The sequence below is a fragment of the Trachemys scripta genome, chromosome 19 (assembly GCF_013100865.1).
Source record: "Trachemys scripta elegans isolate TJP31775 chromosome 19, CAS_Tse_1.0, whole genome shotgun sequence".
Lineage (NCBI taxonomy): Eukaryota > Metazoa > Chordata > Testudines > Emydidae > Trachemys > Trachemys scripta.
In genome coordinates this window covers 2,211,685-2,228,062 of record NC_048316.1, presented here as the reverse complement: position 1 = coordinate 2,228,062, position 16,378 = coordinate 2,211,685, and the positions used below count along the sequence as shown (strand labels likewise).

The following is a 16,378-nucleotide window of genomic DNA, read 5'->3' as shown; positions in this document are numbered from 1 at the left end:
CTGAAATTGGAGTATGTGAGATGAGAACTCCTAAGCCTATATACCCTAGGTGCCCAAATCAAGAGCACCTTATGAAATAACGAAAGTTTTAAGAAGAAAGAACCTGGCTCGGCACACATTGAGGTCAATGGGAGTTTTGGGCACCAGGGGCTTAACGTCTTTTTGTTCTACAATGTCAGCAATTTCTGGGAAAACCCACATCTTCCTTTTTGGAACACTTGACTTCCACTCTGAACTGAAGAAAGAACTTTGTCTGGCTGTTAACTGGACTCCAGTACTTTGTTACGATGAAACCATTCTATCAGAGACAGGGCCGGCTCCAGGCACCAGCCTGGCAAGCAGGTGCTTGGGGTAGCCACTCCATAGAGGGGCGGCACGTCCAGCTATTCGGCAGAAATTTGGCGGATGGTCCCTCACTCCCGCTCCAAGTGAAGGACCTTCCGCCGAATTGCCGCCGCAGATCGCGATCGCGGCTTTTTTATTTTATTTTTTGGGGCTGCTTGGGGTGGCCAAAACCCTGGAGCCAGCCCTGATCAGAGAAGCAAGGCAAGAGGAGTGTATGTGCCAAAACAGTCTACCATGGCTTAAATAGTTCAGAGAAGACTTAAAAGCAACCAAATTTAACATATAACTCACAGTGTGTAACACTCAGAAACAGCTGTAAATCATCACAAATATTCTTGGGGACCTCAGCTTAGTGTTTATAACTTTACCATGGGGGTTGGAAAACCTTAAACTTGTGACACAGCTCTGAGCCATAAGGCTCCAAAAATGTTTCTTTCAAGATTCTTGAAAACAGGTTTCCCCTGGTATAAATTTTCATTGCCCCTCCTGTATATCAAAGGTTGCACTGTAATGCAGTATTAAAGTTGTCTTTATTATAGATGTCGCACAATGTATATTTTTTATCTGAATCATTTTGTTCACTTTACCAGAAGGTCAAGCTTTCAAAGTCTATCATTTCCAGACCTTTTTTGCAATCAAAACTTTCCACAAACTTGTTTCTGAGCTTAATTTTAAGTTGTTCTGGTGATTAAAACAAAATATCAATGCAGTCCTGAGAAGAATGGCTTCATTACAATAAATGTAACCAATAATTTCGAGTTGCAAGTATCTGTCTCTTCAATTTTTCTCTCATCTAATCTGAGAATACTAGTTTAGTGGGCTGAAGGAGCTAAAATTATTATCAAGCTAGACGACATGCAGTACAATTCAGCATCTCAAAAATTAGAAAGCCAGGCATTAGCAAGAAACTACTCCATTTTTCTTTATAGGGCTCAACATCTTAACCTTTTCATAAGGAGTTATTCAATGGATGGCACCTGTCTTAAATACCTGCATTAATTATTCAGCAGCCAAGAATTGCCCAGCAGGTGCCATTTGTCTATTGTCTCGGTAACAGAGGATTGTAAAACTTGGTCAGAATATATAGTTACACAATAGCATTCTGGTCTATGAGCTACAGATTTGTGTTCGTTAATAATTAATCACAGAAAGGCTAAAAATGTCACCGATGAACCAGAATAGCATCAAGAAGCTATTGTGGTCTTTTGGAAAAATAGGATGTGTGACGAGTTCAGGAATGTCAGCGACGCTGTACATGCACAGTTTGTAAGCACTTTGGATCCTTCAGGACAAAATGGGCAGTAGAAACAGTTATTTGTGAGTGTTACATTCATTCTTACCCTCCTGTCAGCTCCACTTGGTGCAGAGAAGACATACTCCAGCTGGAAGACAATTGCGAACGCTGGGTGACGGACCATCTCGGTCAAACGAATGCGGCTTCTCAAAACCAGAGCTTGACCTACCGTGCTGTGTTGGAATGTAACAAAATGACAGATTAAATGGGGGGCTGTTTATTATAGTCCTGCAGAAATTAGCTTCCAGCTGATCCCAGCTGCACTGCATTCCTTGCTGGTGATCTGTGGGTACTGCATGGCATTGAGCACAGTTCTAGAAATCATTATAAGTTGTTATTTGTATTGTGCATGCATCTAGGAGCCCGGGCCAGGGACCAGGACTCCATGGTGCTAGGCGCTGTACAAACACAGAACAAAATGACGGTCCCTGGCCCCCAAAGATCTTACAATCTAAGAGCAAACCTGATACAGACCTTGGGAAACTGCTTCTAGAGTCACTCCTACAAGTTCAATTAATTCACTGACATTTTAACAGTAAAGGCTTAGTACAACCCGAAGAACATGGCTGAACTGTAGTAAGCCAACCACCAGCCCCTGAGAAACATTCTTCTCTCGAACACCCAGACTTCTTGTTGGGGGTTGTTCCACCTCGAAAACACTATGGGCCTTTTTAAGAAAAGGACGAGTCGTTCACAGCCCCGCTGACCCATAGCGGCCTGGGTTGGACAGGACCTGAATCTGCAAACTCCTCAGCTCCCTCTGGAGATGGGAAGGAGCTCAGTGCCAGGCAGGTTGGGGCCCAGAGCTGTGTAACGAGCTTGCTCCCTTAGCCCTGCCCATTTTCCAATTCCGATTTCTCAGAACTGAAATCTAGGGAGGGCCGGCAGGGAAGCCGTCTGCCACTCTAGCCCCGTGGACTGCAGCCCATCTGCCCCTGACAAGAGGCGTGACATGGAGCACCGTAGTGCAGCCAAAAGCAGAAGAAACCAGCCACTTTTCAGCAGTTACTGGTCCTTTCACCTCATACCTTGGTTTGGCGCTGAGGCCTTGTTTCCTGTGGAAGCTGGCCGAGCGCCCCCGAGCCACCTCGGCCTCTGGCACCAACACCACCACCTGAGGCATCTGAACGAAGCATAAGCCATTGTGGACCCCGATGTGCAGCCGTCGTTCCTGAATGAGAACTTCGCTCCCATCCACCGTGGAGCTATCCTGGGAAACGGGCCCATTTCACCAAGGTTACATCACAGGCTGAAATAATCAACCCCACAGGAAACACGCAGCAGTGGGCTGGGAGCTGGGCTTCCTCCCCTTCCTCCTCCCAGCCAAGAAATGGCAGTGGAACAATCCTGCAGAAGCTGCTCCATCATTACGGCTGGAGCAGCCTTGAGCCTCCATGGCCCCAGTCCCATCTCCAGCTCTGCTGGGAGAAGCTGGGAAGCCCATTGCATTAACATTGCGACCATGCCTAGGGATGGGCTACACACTTCATAGGTCCTGTCTCTGCCGCCCAAACCTGGCCAGCGGGGACTCCCCGTAGTGGCCTTGGAGAAGTGTACCTTTCCTTTTTAACATGGTTAAGCATGCAAGGAGTGCTATTCACATCCATGGGACTACTCCTGTGCTTAAATTTAAGCACATGCTTAAGTACTTCGATGGATCAGGGCTGAAGCACTTGGCGCCTGGTGAGATTAAAACCCTCAGACGGGACATGGCACAATACGACATGGAGCAGAGCCCTGCAAATCCATTTTCATTTGTGAGTTATGTTTGCTCTTTGCCTGGTTCTCATGCCTCTAGCCAATGAAGTGGCATTTGGAAGATTAGGAAGGAAAATTTAGGCAATTAATCATAAAGTCATAAAAATGGAACCTGCCCCAGAGTGATTGCTAGATATTAAAGTGTTTTATCTTAACAGAAAATCCACAGCAAATATGACAAACTAACAAGGATTTTCCTCCCAGTCATTATTGCTTACTAAATTATATGATATTTGAAAATGCACATTAAACCTTAAAGTTCCTTTATCTTCCCATTAATCAAAACAAGTTGACCAAACTGCAACCTATTAGTGTTTGAATATTCAAAACATAAACCACGGAGAACAGCTTTCTGATGATCAAAAAGAAACTCAAGAAGTAAAATGCTAAAACATAATAAAATTACTTTCATGGTGGAAAATTAGCACACTATCCCTAAAGCAATCTTGTGCTAGTGCCATTTGTATAAACGTTTCTATTCTATACAAAAACAAAGCAATAGCGTTAATGTGCTTTCTCCTTGTTTGCTCCTTAAAACTAAAATAATCGCCTGGTTTTTGTGTCTCTCATTTTAGAAAGTTTCCAAAATAATTTTGTGGAAAAAAACAAAAGTACTGTAGCTGTTGCAAAATACCCAACCAAAAAAACCCCCCAGGCCCACTGCTAATTTTAAACCTTTCACATTCCTCCTCAGCTAGGACAGGGTAAGTGGTAAATCACTGTCATGTGAGATGGGCACAGACAGAGGACAATGCAGTTCATTGTGCAAACATGCCATTTTTTTTGCTTCTCTGGTTTTTAGGGATTTTTTTTTAATCCTGGGGGGACAATAGTACCGAGAACTGGAAGCACTGCAGAAATAGCTCCTCTTTTGGCCAGTGATATTTCTATATTTCAAGGAAAATGGCTGTGCTTTAAGTCCCTGAATAATTATTTTAAATACTGAATCAGGAGCTTGTACCTAATCCCTCCTTTTTAGCTACCTGGGGCTTTAATAACAGGATTGTGACTGCAGGGATTTATAACACAAATGCTGTGTGATAACATCAGCTGTAGGCAATGCCAATACCACGCTCAGTGATCTGCTGACTTAGCCAGAAATAAAACTGGCAGCTACACATGCCTATCTTCTACCTGTGTTACCTCCAAATACTGCAGGGGTTAGGCATTTGCACAAACCCCACACTGATTGAGCTGTTCAGGGCAAAGGCTTCTTCAGTACAAGTCCTGTCCATTGTCTGGCGACAGAGTCTGAGACCAGTTGTATCAAGACTAGCCATTGCAGACAGATAAAGTGGCACCTGCTCACCTTAACAAATGGGAGAAGTATGCCAGAGAAGGACATGCCAGTGCTCACTAACGATCATTTATTGCCAATGCATCTGACGGAGAATCTCCATCTTGTAGCTGAAGATTCCTGGGCCAGACACCATGACTGAAGCAAGGCTGGGGCAGATCATTACAGGGTTGGGAGTCTGAGAGAGAGCCCGGGGACTTTAGAAAATTGTGGTGGCCATTCACTAGGCAGTGCTTCTTGCCCTTGGCCAGTACTGAGCCAGTGCCTCGCCATCGGGCTAAAGGGAGGTTGGTGCAGTCTTTGGGAAAAGATGTAAGACCCAGGTCTTGCTGTCTGTGGTCATTACATTTCCTAAGGTGCTGCTCACAAGTATAGGGAAGTTACTCTCTGGATCCTGGCCAGGTTCTCACTTGGCCAATCATATTGCACCTCCCTAAACAACCCTTCAGTTAAATATGGTATTCTGCACACCTTGCTTTGAACTGTTGTGTAGCGTTGCTGTGTACTGTTAGACAGCTACCACCTTTCATCCTAGAGCTTGAACTTCAATGACAGGCAAAGTAATTCATAGATATGGTTTATTCAATTGCCAGCAAAGCTATTAATATGCATCTAGATGAAAACCTTCTTATCAATGTCAGTTTACTAGCATGATAAAAATACCGAGATGATAAAGGAGTTACTAAAGTTGCCATGATATTTACAGTACCTTAAGTAAACGCTCACTGTTGAGTAAATCCAGCAGCTCTTCCTCAAATTTGTCTAAAGAAGGGTACAAATTAATGGACAGTTTGTCCAAGTACCACGTGACTGATTTCATGAGATGAGGTTTTCGAAAGAAATCACCTGAAAAGACATCCAGCCATGTGTTACACTGCAGTCACCCAAAGAACGTAAAAATATCACAAAATATGGCCTTGATATTCAATCCCATTCTCTGACCAAAGCAGACAGTACAGCTGAAATACGTGGTACTCACATGGAACTCACAATAATGAGCCCTCATCTTTCCACAGCTAAAATTAATAAACAAATGCTAACTTTGGGAGAAGTCTATTTTCGCCTTCAAAATGCCTCCAGAAACAAATTCTGCAATCTAGTCATTAAAAGACAGTAGATTATAAAGGCAAAGGAACATCTGTTACTTCTTCAGCTTAGTTTCTTTTTACGTCTTATACTCTTCTCCAGCCAGAACGAAAGCCAGCTGTGCTCCTCCTCCTCCTATTACATCTGCTGTGAACCATCCTGAGTCTAACACGCTAGGGAAGCCAACAAGTCAGCCCGATAATTTAACTGGTACCAAGGTGGGGAGCCCCAAGTCCACCACAATTATCCCTATGCACCCGCTTGAGAGAAAGCTAGAGTGCCACGCAGCAATCTGAGGAGAAGAACGCATAGTCAAGCGCCAGCTGGAGCTGCAATGGGCAGAATACTCTTGCAGTTGCATATTCAAGGAAAGGACAAGGAGGGAATATGTGACAGCCAAAAATATTGGGGGTGGAAGAATAAGCCCTTCTTGTTCCCTGGACTAGCCCCTTCCTGGGTTATTTACTTCCCCACCCAGCTGCATCACTACTTTGTATATGCACGAGGCCACTACTTCCAAAAATGAAATCTACGTTCCGCTCCAGAACAGCCAACGAGTAAGAACAGGGTAAGGATGACATAAACTGAATGCAGCTGTCCATTGCCCATCTCTCTCCTGACTTCTGTTGTTCTAGCAGGTCACGGTATCACTAGAGAGTCTTCTTTAGCCCAAGATACCCATTCATCTAGATCAGGGGTTCTCAAACTGGGGGTCGGGATCCCTCAAGGGGTTGGGAGATTATTACATGGGGGGTCGCGAGCTGTCAGCTTCCACCCCAAGCTCCGCTTTGCCTCCAGCATTTCTAATGGTGTTAAATATATAAACAAGTGTTTTTACTTTATAGGGGGGGGGTCCCACTCAGAGGTTTGTTATGTGAAAGGGGTCACCAGTACAAAAGTTTGAGAACCACTGATCTAGATTAATAGAGGCTGGAATCACATGGCTCAGACCTGCTCCATGAATCCAGACTGACTTTGAGCAGGGTGTTTATTAAATTTGCAGCAGCAAGCAAAGAGTTTTGAGCCAGAGAGATGGGAAGTAGTGGATGTTTAAGAGAACCTGGAAGAATTACTTTGACCGACCCCCTCAACTTTGCTGGCAGTAGCAGGAGGAGGGATCATACTGGAGTCCTTTAGATAGGAAGGGAAACACATGCTTCAGATAACCCAGACAAGCAGCTACTCTATTGTACAGAATTACATTTAACTTACCGAGACTGCCTGGGGGGAAATGCCAGAAAGGATAAACCCAACTCTAAGCTGTGCAAATTCTTTGAGTGCAGAGTGGTAGAGTGACAACAGCAGACTTAGAAAGTTTTGCATGGCAGGGCTTGGAAGGAAAACTGAACTTGAGTGACCCCATACTCTACTCTGTTTTGGCTTCACTTTGCTAATGGGCAGAGAGCTGAGCTAGGCTCTGTGATGATGAAAGACACAGGTTGAACCGAGGGTCACAGGAAGGGCATGAAATATGAAGCTATATAGAAGAAACAGTTAAAAATGGAACAGCCAGTCTCTAGCATTGACAACTGCAACCAGGACCTTTCCAAGCACCTACGCAAACAGACCAAGGTTTCATGCAAATTTAGAAATTCAGAGATCATTGCTAGATTAAATATGCAAATAAATGGTTCATTATTTATCTATTTATGCGTAAGTATTTCTATGGATCTTGGTACTGCAGGGTCCCACCAAGTCCACCATTTCCAAATTATTAAAATAATATCAGTAAGTCACATATAAATATCCCTTTGTCACCCCAAGAGAGCTGGACTGTACAACTCTTACTCTCCTGAGCATTTATTTACAAGAGTAGTTCCTCTGACTTCGTACTTAAAAACAAACCCTGAAGCCTATAAAGGGCCTGACAATAGAATTCAATAATACAACAACATCTCAGGGCTAGTCAGAGCTGCAGGAGCTGTGAGGAATGAGGGAGTTCATAACAAATTAGTGCTAGTGAAGCGAGAATCTGCCTTAATTTGATTTTAGAAACCAAATATACCTTCCTGATTTCATCTACTCTGTTATCTGAAGAGTCAGTCTATCAAATTACAGGGTACATTTTGTTTAAACTTCCCATTTTAAACCAATTTCAACCACCCTGTTCCTTTATGTCCAGCTTCCAAGCGAAATTTATTGCTTAATTCTTTTGCTTAAGGCAGGGGAGGGGAGAAGAGCAGAAAGAAGCGGAACTTGTTAACTTTTCCAGACAAAGCTTTTCTCGACAACCAAACAGCAAGAAATCACTAGCCTTGTTTTAGTAACGTTGTTAGGCTTTTAAAAATGAATTAACTAACTGAAAGCAAAGACGTGACAGGGAATAGGCAGGATGAACAGCTCCATGCTTGTGTATTGGTGGGCTATTTGGTAATAACACTACTACATTTATACTGAAGTCAGATGTTTACAAATATCCCTGACTAACCTCATTCAGGGCCCCAGTTCAGCCAGAACTTAAGCACATGCCTAACTCTTAGCATGTGAGTAGCCTCACTGAATGAATGACTGAATTAAATTAAATTAAATTAAATTAAATTAACTGAAAGTCAAGATGTTAAAGGCAATAGAAAGGATTTCCATGGGATTACTCACAGGTTTAAAGTTAGGCATGTGCTTAAGTACCTTGCTGACTTGGAGTCAGAGAGCAATTGTGTCTCTCATCATTGTCTTCCATCTGCAAACTGCTTCACTTTCCACTGCTAGTCAGATTCAGAGGCCACCCCTGGCAGGCTGCAGCTGATCAAACTCTGGTTTATGGAGGCTGACGACTGTGTGAGTGTGACTGCAAGAGGCTGCGTATTGCTAACTGTGTGGCCATGGGCTTGGGGAAGGTGTATGGAACTCAGCTGGACTTACCCTTATAACACATCTACCTGATGCACCTTTGCCGCAGCTGAGCTGTATGTAGGTGAGCAGTGGAGATGCACAGCCCCAGGTGATCAGCTGGTGTCTGGAAGGAGGATGCTGAGTGCACTTCCTTACCACCAAGCAAAGAACCATTCTTCCTCTGCATGACGGTTAGTGTCTATCTCCCCGCCACACTGTACCTATCCTGTATACCTGAACGGCTGATTTAGGGTTACGGGGGAAAACAAAGAGGAGCAGGAAGCCGCGAGCTAAATTTTCCCTGCAAGGTACCTCTCAGACTATCAAGGTACTGGTTTGATTGTTTGTTCTGCCAATTGTTTGACTAGTAGCTGAATTTGCAGGTAAAACCCAGCAGGCAGATTGGTAAGGCTTTGTGTGACTATAATGCCTAAAACACAGTTCCCCTCGTCTGCCACAAGATGGGACTGATGCGCTGCAGCCAGAGGCAGAGCTCAGCGGATGTATAAGGATACTGGGCTATACACTGAGGAAATCATCTAAAGACGCAGGGAAATGATGTCTCCCTTCTGCTGGCAAGAGCCAGGAGCTCCAAAGTCTGGAGCAACGGGAGAGATTGGACAAGAAAATCCTTTGGAGACATGCATTATGAGGAGTGGCACTACTCCAGCTTTTCAGATTACTGGCTATTTACTTGCCACAGTTAATACACTCACAAGGCAACCGGGCATCTCCAGAGCTGTATTATTGCAACCATGTCCTTGTGAAGCTCTGCACGTGGTGACTGTGGCTCTTGTAGGGAGCTCCTTTGCTCTGGAGATCTCACATTTTCTGATAACATGATGGCTGTGTCCTCAAAGAGAGGCATCCATGGGAGTTATTATTAGAAGGATCTTCTAAGCAGAGGAAGTCACCACTGAAGAACTGATGATCTTGTCTTTATCCCTTAACTTTTCTGAATCACATGGATTTAGCCACCAAGCCACCACTGAATGCAGAACTCTGAAAATTCATGGGTAAAGATTAGTAAGGCTTCGGTGTATCAGAATCATATCCCACTGCCCTTGCCAAATCTCCACTTATCCAGAACAATGCCGTGAACAAGGATAACTTTGATACAAGCTATAAACATCTCTCCTAAGGCTCCACTAACTGACTGGCTACTTAAAGCGTCCATCATTCATCCATAGCAGTTTACCAGGAAGAGAACCAATTAGCAAAAAAGGGGACTAGATTGAAATGATTCTATGTCCCTTTTAAGGATTAAAGATACAAACTGTTGTGATTACATTTATATGAAAGACAAAAATTCCAAAGAATGTATAAAATACTTCCAAGATATTTAACCTCAAGAAAACAGTATAACTAGAGAGAGGCAACTGGAGTCTGAAATGAGAGAGGAACAGTTTAAGTTAGACATTCGGAAACCTTTTATTTTCCCAATACGAGCAAATAGCCAGTGGAGTCGATTCCACAAGCACCATTCATAGATGTTAAGGCCCAAAGCGAACTTTCTGATCATGTAGACAGACTTCCTTCACAACACAAGCCGAAGAACCTCATCCACTAATTTCTGCATCAAACCCATAATTTCTGGTGAAGCTAGAGTAGATCTTTCAGGAAGATAACCTGCGATGGAAAATCTATCACGTCCCCAGGAATCCAAGCTGGTCCAATGGTTAATTACAACTGTTAACATTCCATCAACTGGATAGATCAGACACTTGGAAGAAACTGTCCTTTGAAATCCCAGGTTCAAAGGGAGACCTCAGCCCCACAATAGTTCTGGTCCTATTAGTCAGGCATCTGTAAAAGCAAAGCCCGGCATGCTGCCTGGGAACAAGGACGTTATTTCAAATAAGCGACGTCATTTTGCTGGGTCACTGTACGTTCCCCTGAGGTTTCAGATTAGCTTTTGGGAGCTCAGGGTGAGCTTTACGCTACCAGGTCGTTTTTTTCTTTTTATTCCCCAAAGAACAATTCATTCTCTTCACAGCGGGGTTTCTCTTAAATTACAAATGCTTTTAAGCTGCATATGTCATTGCTCGTGTAACTATTTGAGTGTTACATAGTCCTGCTTCCAGGCACTGGAGAGCTGGGCTGGGCTCACTGTCAAATGGTCAAGCTTATTCAGCTCCCGGTGGATGGTTAAGGTTTTAAGAAATGAGATAATTTACGAGAAGGGGATGAATGGCTGGCTACCCCTGCTAGCCCTGTATTTTCTCTTACCTTAATTCCCTTTGGCACTTTTTTCACCAAACCATTTCATCCCCTCCTCCTCCAGAACAACTTGGGGTATGTCTCCAACAATTTACACTCTTCGCTTCAGCCTGCTCTCAGGGCAATTTATTCAATACCCTTTGCATGAAGCAATTTAAGCCAAATTCCTCATTGACTCCTACGTGCCTTCTCTTCATTATTATTATTGATGTGCAGTGTCGTAGCACCAAGGGGCCTCAAACACTGCGCTAAGTGCTGTCTCTGTAAAAGACACGTGTTGACCAGAAGACTCCAGCCTTCTCAAAACCATACGACGGGGGGGGAAGGAGGATGACAATTTCTCTACTACTTTGATGTGCTACATTGATGAAAGAGGGAATATGTCTAGAGGTGAAAGCAGGAGACTGCGAACAGGGAATACTGCGTTCTAATTCTTCCTCTGCCACTATCACTTCACCTCTCTAATGCCTCAATTTACCCAGCTGAAAATGAGGCTATTTACCTATTTCACAGCGAGATTGTGAGTCTCAGCTAATTAATATCTGTAAAGAGCTTTGAATCCTCTGATGAGAGGTGTGACATACATTCAAGGAATCATTATTTCTCGTCACATCCACAATTGCACTCACTTTCCCTTTTCCTGTAGATCCATTTAGCAGTCTCTGTGCTATCATTTAAAACACACTAGGACAAACTCATCCCTAGTCTCGTTCCCATCACTTCAGAGCTGATTCACCAGGGATAAGATTAGCCCAGAGTTAGGTCATTTATCCAGCACGCCCCCGTGCTTTCGTTCCCTCTGTGGAGGAGACAGATGCTAGCAGATGATTCATTCCCAGAAGTGGCACCTGATGCCTTGTCAGGCTGCACAAGCAGTCGTGCGGATGTTACGTATGGAGCTGCAATATGTTTAGGCTGTTGATGGGCTTTTTTCGGCTTCTGTTAACTATCTTTATACCTCTTTGACTTTGCTGTATTAACGGGCTGTAATACATGATGATATCAAGCCATATGATTGATCCACAAGGACTACTGAGCTTTTGCCTCTCCCATTTCTCTCTCAAAAATTTCTCACGACTGATCTTATCCTCTTATTATTATTCTATCTTCCCTTCCCTCCAACTCCCCATTCAAAGAACAGGCAGAGCAGTTTGCTTATTTTCTTATGTGCCATTCTCAGTGGCTTTTCAGGAAAGCTAATGCCAAAGAGGTGGGTCCTAAATCTTTCCCTGAAAGCCGTCAGACTTTCATCCTCAGCTCCTGGGGCAGCCAGTCCTCAGCACACTGGCTGGCTGCTGAAAGGTCTGTTCCCAGTCCTACTATGATCAGCCTCTCTAGTAAGAGTTCCTTTGTCCCGGAGGAGATCTCTTTGGGTATGCATTTCTTTCAGTGGAATGCCCATTCCAGTTTCCATCCTATAGCAATTGGTCTCTGTGCTGCATCATTCCCTGCCTCCTTGACCATCTCTGCTCTGTGACTGTGTTTGTCAGTTCAGATCCACAAAAGCGAGATGCACAGACTGAGAACTAAAAAGAAAAAAGAAAACTAAACATCTGTGGACATTAATATCTAAGGTGACTTTTACCTACAGGCCTATTCTGCAATCCTCACTCACCTAAACAGTTCCACTGGTTAACACAACTATTACCATGATGAAGGGATGCACGACAACCCCTCATGTGTATTTAGTCACTATCAGCGCTATCTTCCCTCCCAACACTTGGATCAACAGTCCAGGTAAAGTGCCCTAATTAAAAGAGGCCAGGCAATAAAGGACACGGCTTTAAGATGTAGCAATAAACATAAGATCTTGTTGTAAAATCATGAAGAACTCAGGTACACTGTAACCCATTAGGTCTTATTTTTTGCCATTGATTTCTCCATATAATTCATAATAAAATAACATCACTTAGTCCAATAAAACCAGCACAGAGTCTGCCTTGCTCCGACAGGCATCAGCAACTCAAGCAGACGTTGATTCGTAAAAACTGGCTGAGCAGTTCCAATGTTCCATCAGCAAACTATCAACTATTATTGCAGGGTCTCTATTTACAAGCAAGGGATACGCTGCAGCAGTGAGACATGAATAATTGATCGTGCTGTTTGTTAGCAGGCTCTGCTACCCCAGTCAAAGCAGAGCTAATGTTCCCTGCAGCCAGAGGGAAGTCGCAGGAAAACGATTCTGGCAGGAACACGCGCTGTGGGTCTGGGGTGGGGTTATGGCTCCGGGTCACAATCACTCCCTTCTCGGCTGAGATTGCAGAGGCACTAACGGAAGGAGAAACTAGGTTTGTGACCCTTATTGATGGTGTGTTAGCCTCTGTCCTGACAATTGGCAGGTCAAGGGACTGAAACTGGCCTGAATTATCTCCCCCAGACTCATTAATGTGGCTCTCCACCCACAACCCCCTTCCTACATGGAAGGAGGCGAGCTCAGCTGCTTCTCTGGCACCATCCCCTGGGTTACATGAAGGCTGGTCTGCACAGAAGGTGGGTAGGGGAGAGTGGGCAGGGCAGAGAGAGGGCTGCACACAGTCCCACTCTCTCGCCCAATGGAGTCTAGGTGAAAAATTAGGGGCCAGGGTTGCATTAGCTTTTCTGTAGAGCCCCAGCATCTGGGGCCCAGGCACTGGAGTGGCAAGGAGAGTCCCAAAGGGCCATGGTGATGGGGCTGCATGCAAGGGATACTGAACCAGACCTGGTGCAGAGACGCAAGACTCCGAGCAGATGGCTCTGACCTCCCAAAGTACCTGGGGGCATTCATGAAGTTTGGCTGCATTCCTTGGCCTATCCATGGGAAGGCTGGCAAACCCCACTCCCACCCCCAACAGAATAAGAGGCGCACTGGGAAGGGATCCCACAGAGATTTATCCAGGGATGGTCCAGGCTTTCATTATCACGTGTTAGTGAAAATAAATGCTTCCCAACTGCTCTGCAGTTTAGCGTTTTACAAGGGAATGCTCCCTAACCTCCTTGTTTATTGGAAAGAGGCTACCCATGATGAAAATGTAGAAGATTGTGTACACAAAGCTGCTGCCTTTCAGAACAGCAAAACATCACGTGTCCATAAAAACCCGCAAGAAACCCAAGGAAATGTCCACCGGGAGGTGACACAGGCTGCAGAAAAGCAGGCACAACAGACTCGTCTGCAAGTTGTTTTATTAGCCATCGACAAGGTTGGCTGCCCCTCAGCAAAGAGCTGAGTCAAAGTGATTCTTGCTCAGATGGCCACTGAGAGAGTTTTTGTGAAAATCCTGCTTCTCTTGTTTATTTCTGAGAGGAGGTGTCGCTGTGGCTCTGTTGTGGGTAAGCACAACATTTTCACGGCTAGATTTCTCATTTATAATCCCTAATTATTGGCACTTACAACAACAGCACACGCTGTGCGTCACACACTCTGTGTTGCAGGCACTGTTTGCATCTATTCAGCGCCTTGGTAATTGATGTCCTGCGTTAGTAGAGGAAAGCAAACGCATGTGTAATAAAGCCACATTCACTTTGAAATCCCTTCCCCTTGAAAACACCCAGATGAGCACATTATATGCCAGACACAGGAAAACACTGGAAAATACTCCTCTTTATTTAACAGCAGCAACCCGACTTTTCTAGCTGGCCTAAGTGGCCCCTTCCCCTTCAAAGTAACAGTACTGGGGTGGAGAAAACTGGAACATTTCCCTGGTGTCTCCCTTATGCCTTCTGCGCTGCTACTATTCCTCCGGGTGCCAAGGAAATGTGTGTCTTTGTCTGCTAGGCTGTGGCAGGCTTTTCTTGGGCCCCACATCTGGCACCTGGTGTATTTAGCAGGAGCACACTAGTTGTGTTGTAACGAGAAGCAGCTGGTGCATTTGGCAGCTCAGGTTTGACCACAAACCAGCAACAGAAGATGTGTGTAAACGTAAAATGGGTGGGTCTGAATCACCTCCGGCTCACATCAGCATGAGCCCCTTGGCCTTCCTGGAGCTGCTCCCACTTTGTGAGGGGGCAGTGGCTGGGAGAATCAGGCCCTATAAATAAATACATTTGTGCCATGCAGTGCGTTCTGGGCACCAGATGTTCTGCAATAATCCCTCCCCTATCCCCTTCCCTTCTCTCCATTTCCACAGCCCCTCGCCCACTCCCTGATTGGGGGACCAGAGGTCGGCTCGTCTCTTCCCATCCCACAATGGTCACACTGGCTGGTGTGTGTTTCAGATCTCCCTCCGGTAATAACTGGTGGGTGGAGAAGACCTGGGGCCTGTCTCAGAGAGCTCACAGGGCTTTTTTCTGCCAGTAAGATAAAGTCCAGCTGAATCCCCAGATCTGGCAGGCCAAGTCCATAATAATACAAATGCCCACATATCTATAAGCCGGCAGAGTAACTCACGAGCACTATAGCTTGGTGTGTGTGCTAGGCCAACCTTACTGTCCTGTGGTCTGATTTACACATGCAGGAATCAGAATGAAAGGATCCCTTACTTGTTTCTCCATGTGTTAGCAGCAAGCCAGGAATTTTCTGCAGCCCAGACACCAGCATATTCTCAGGGAAGAGGTGATACACGGTCTCGAGGGGCGGGTGTGGCCTTAAGGTGTACTGAAGGTGAGTGTTCTCTATCACCGTCATGTATTTATTCTCTAAAGAGGGGAAAACATTATGCAATATCTGAAAACACAGAGAGACAGACTTGCAATGGTGCTGCCCGTTGGAGAAGCTGATCGAATGATGGTATCAATACATGCCCACTTTATCAGCAATGCAAAACCTGTTTTTAAAAAGTCTGTTTTCTTCATTAATGAATACGCAGCCTTTTCAGGCTTAGCTTTGTTAAGAGTTCTGGGCTTACAAATCCTCACACTGCAACTTCAGGGTAAGTGAAAACAATGCATAGGCTCTGGAAGATTATGATTAAGCAACTTAAAATTACTTGGATCTATTCTCCCTCAGCTGTGAAGAAGTAAGAAGAAAATCCATCCCTTCTTCAATAGCACTGCAACTAAATTCTCTTGTTTAGGTTGCTCCTTAATCTTGTGTGTTCTATTCAAGTCCCCATCTAGGCAAATCTTCAAAAGACCAGCATCTGAGTCCCATTCAGAAAAGAACAGGGCCTGCACACAGCTGAGCTGGGGTGCATTATGGTATTTCTGTATCATCTTAGTTCACAGTGAAAGGCAAAATCTTAATCTATAACGGCTGGCAAAGGCTCCCTGGGACACTTGTTTTAAATTGAACTTCCCGAAACTTCTTGTGCCAACTTTGCTCCCTCTTCGTAGTAAAGCATGAGATGGGACTAGTGAAACTGGCTGCATCTCCTGCATTCAGAAGGGCGACCCTTTTATCTTTCTGCTGCACATCTTTGTGTCATGATGTCAAGTATCGGGGTAGCCGTGTTAGTCTGTATCTATACAAACAACAAGGAGTCTGGTGGCACCTTAAAGACTAACAGATTTATTTGGGCATAAGCTTTCGTGAGTAAAAACCTCACTTCTTCGGATGTGAGGTTTTTACTCACGAAAGCTTATGCCCAAATAAATCTGTTAGTCTTTAAGGTGCCACCAGACTCCTTGTTGTTTTT

The 16,378-nt window shown here is 44.7% G+C and overlaps 1 protein-coding gene across 4 annotated transcripts in view; it reads right to left on the bottom strand.

Moving 5' to 3' along the window:
• The window catches only part of NPHP4 (nephrocystin 4), a 103,247-nt gene that overhangs the window by 62,478 nt on the left and 24,391 nt on the right, over positions 1-16,378 (bottom strand). For all 4 annotated transcript variants that reach the window (XM_034753047.1, XM_034753051.1, XM_034753050.1 and 1 more), the window contains 4 exons: positions 15,285-15,440; positions 5,404-5,540; positions 2,668-2,849; positions 1,686-1,812 (listed from right to left, as the gene is read on the bottom strand). In XM_034753047.1, coding sequence (XP_034608938.1) covers positions 1,686-1,812; positions 2,668-2,849; positions 5,404-5,540; positions 15,285-15,440 — 602 coding nt within the window. The remainder of the gene's footprint in view (positions 1-1,685; positions 1,813-2,667; positions 2,850-5,403; positions 5,541-15,284; positions 15,441-16,378) is intronic.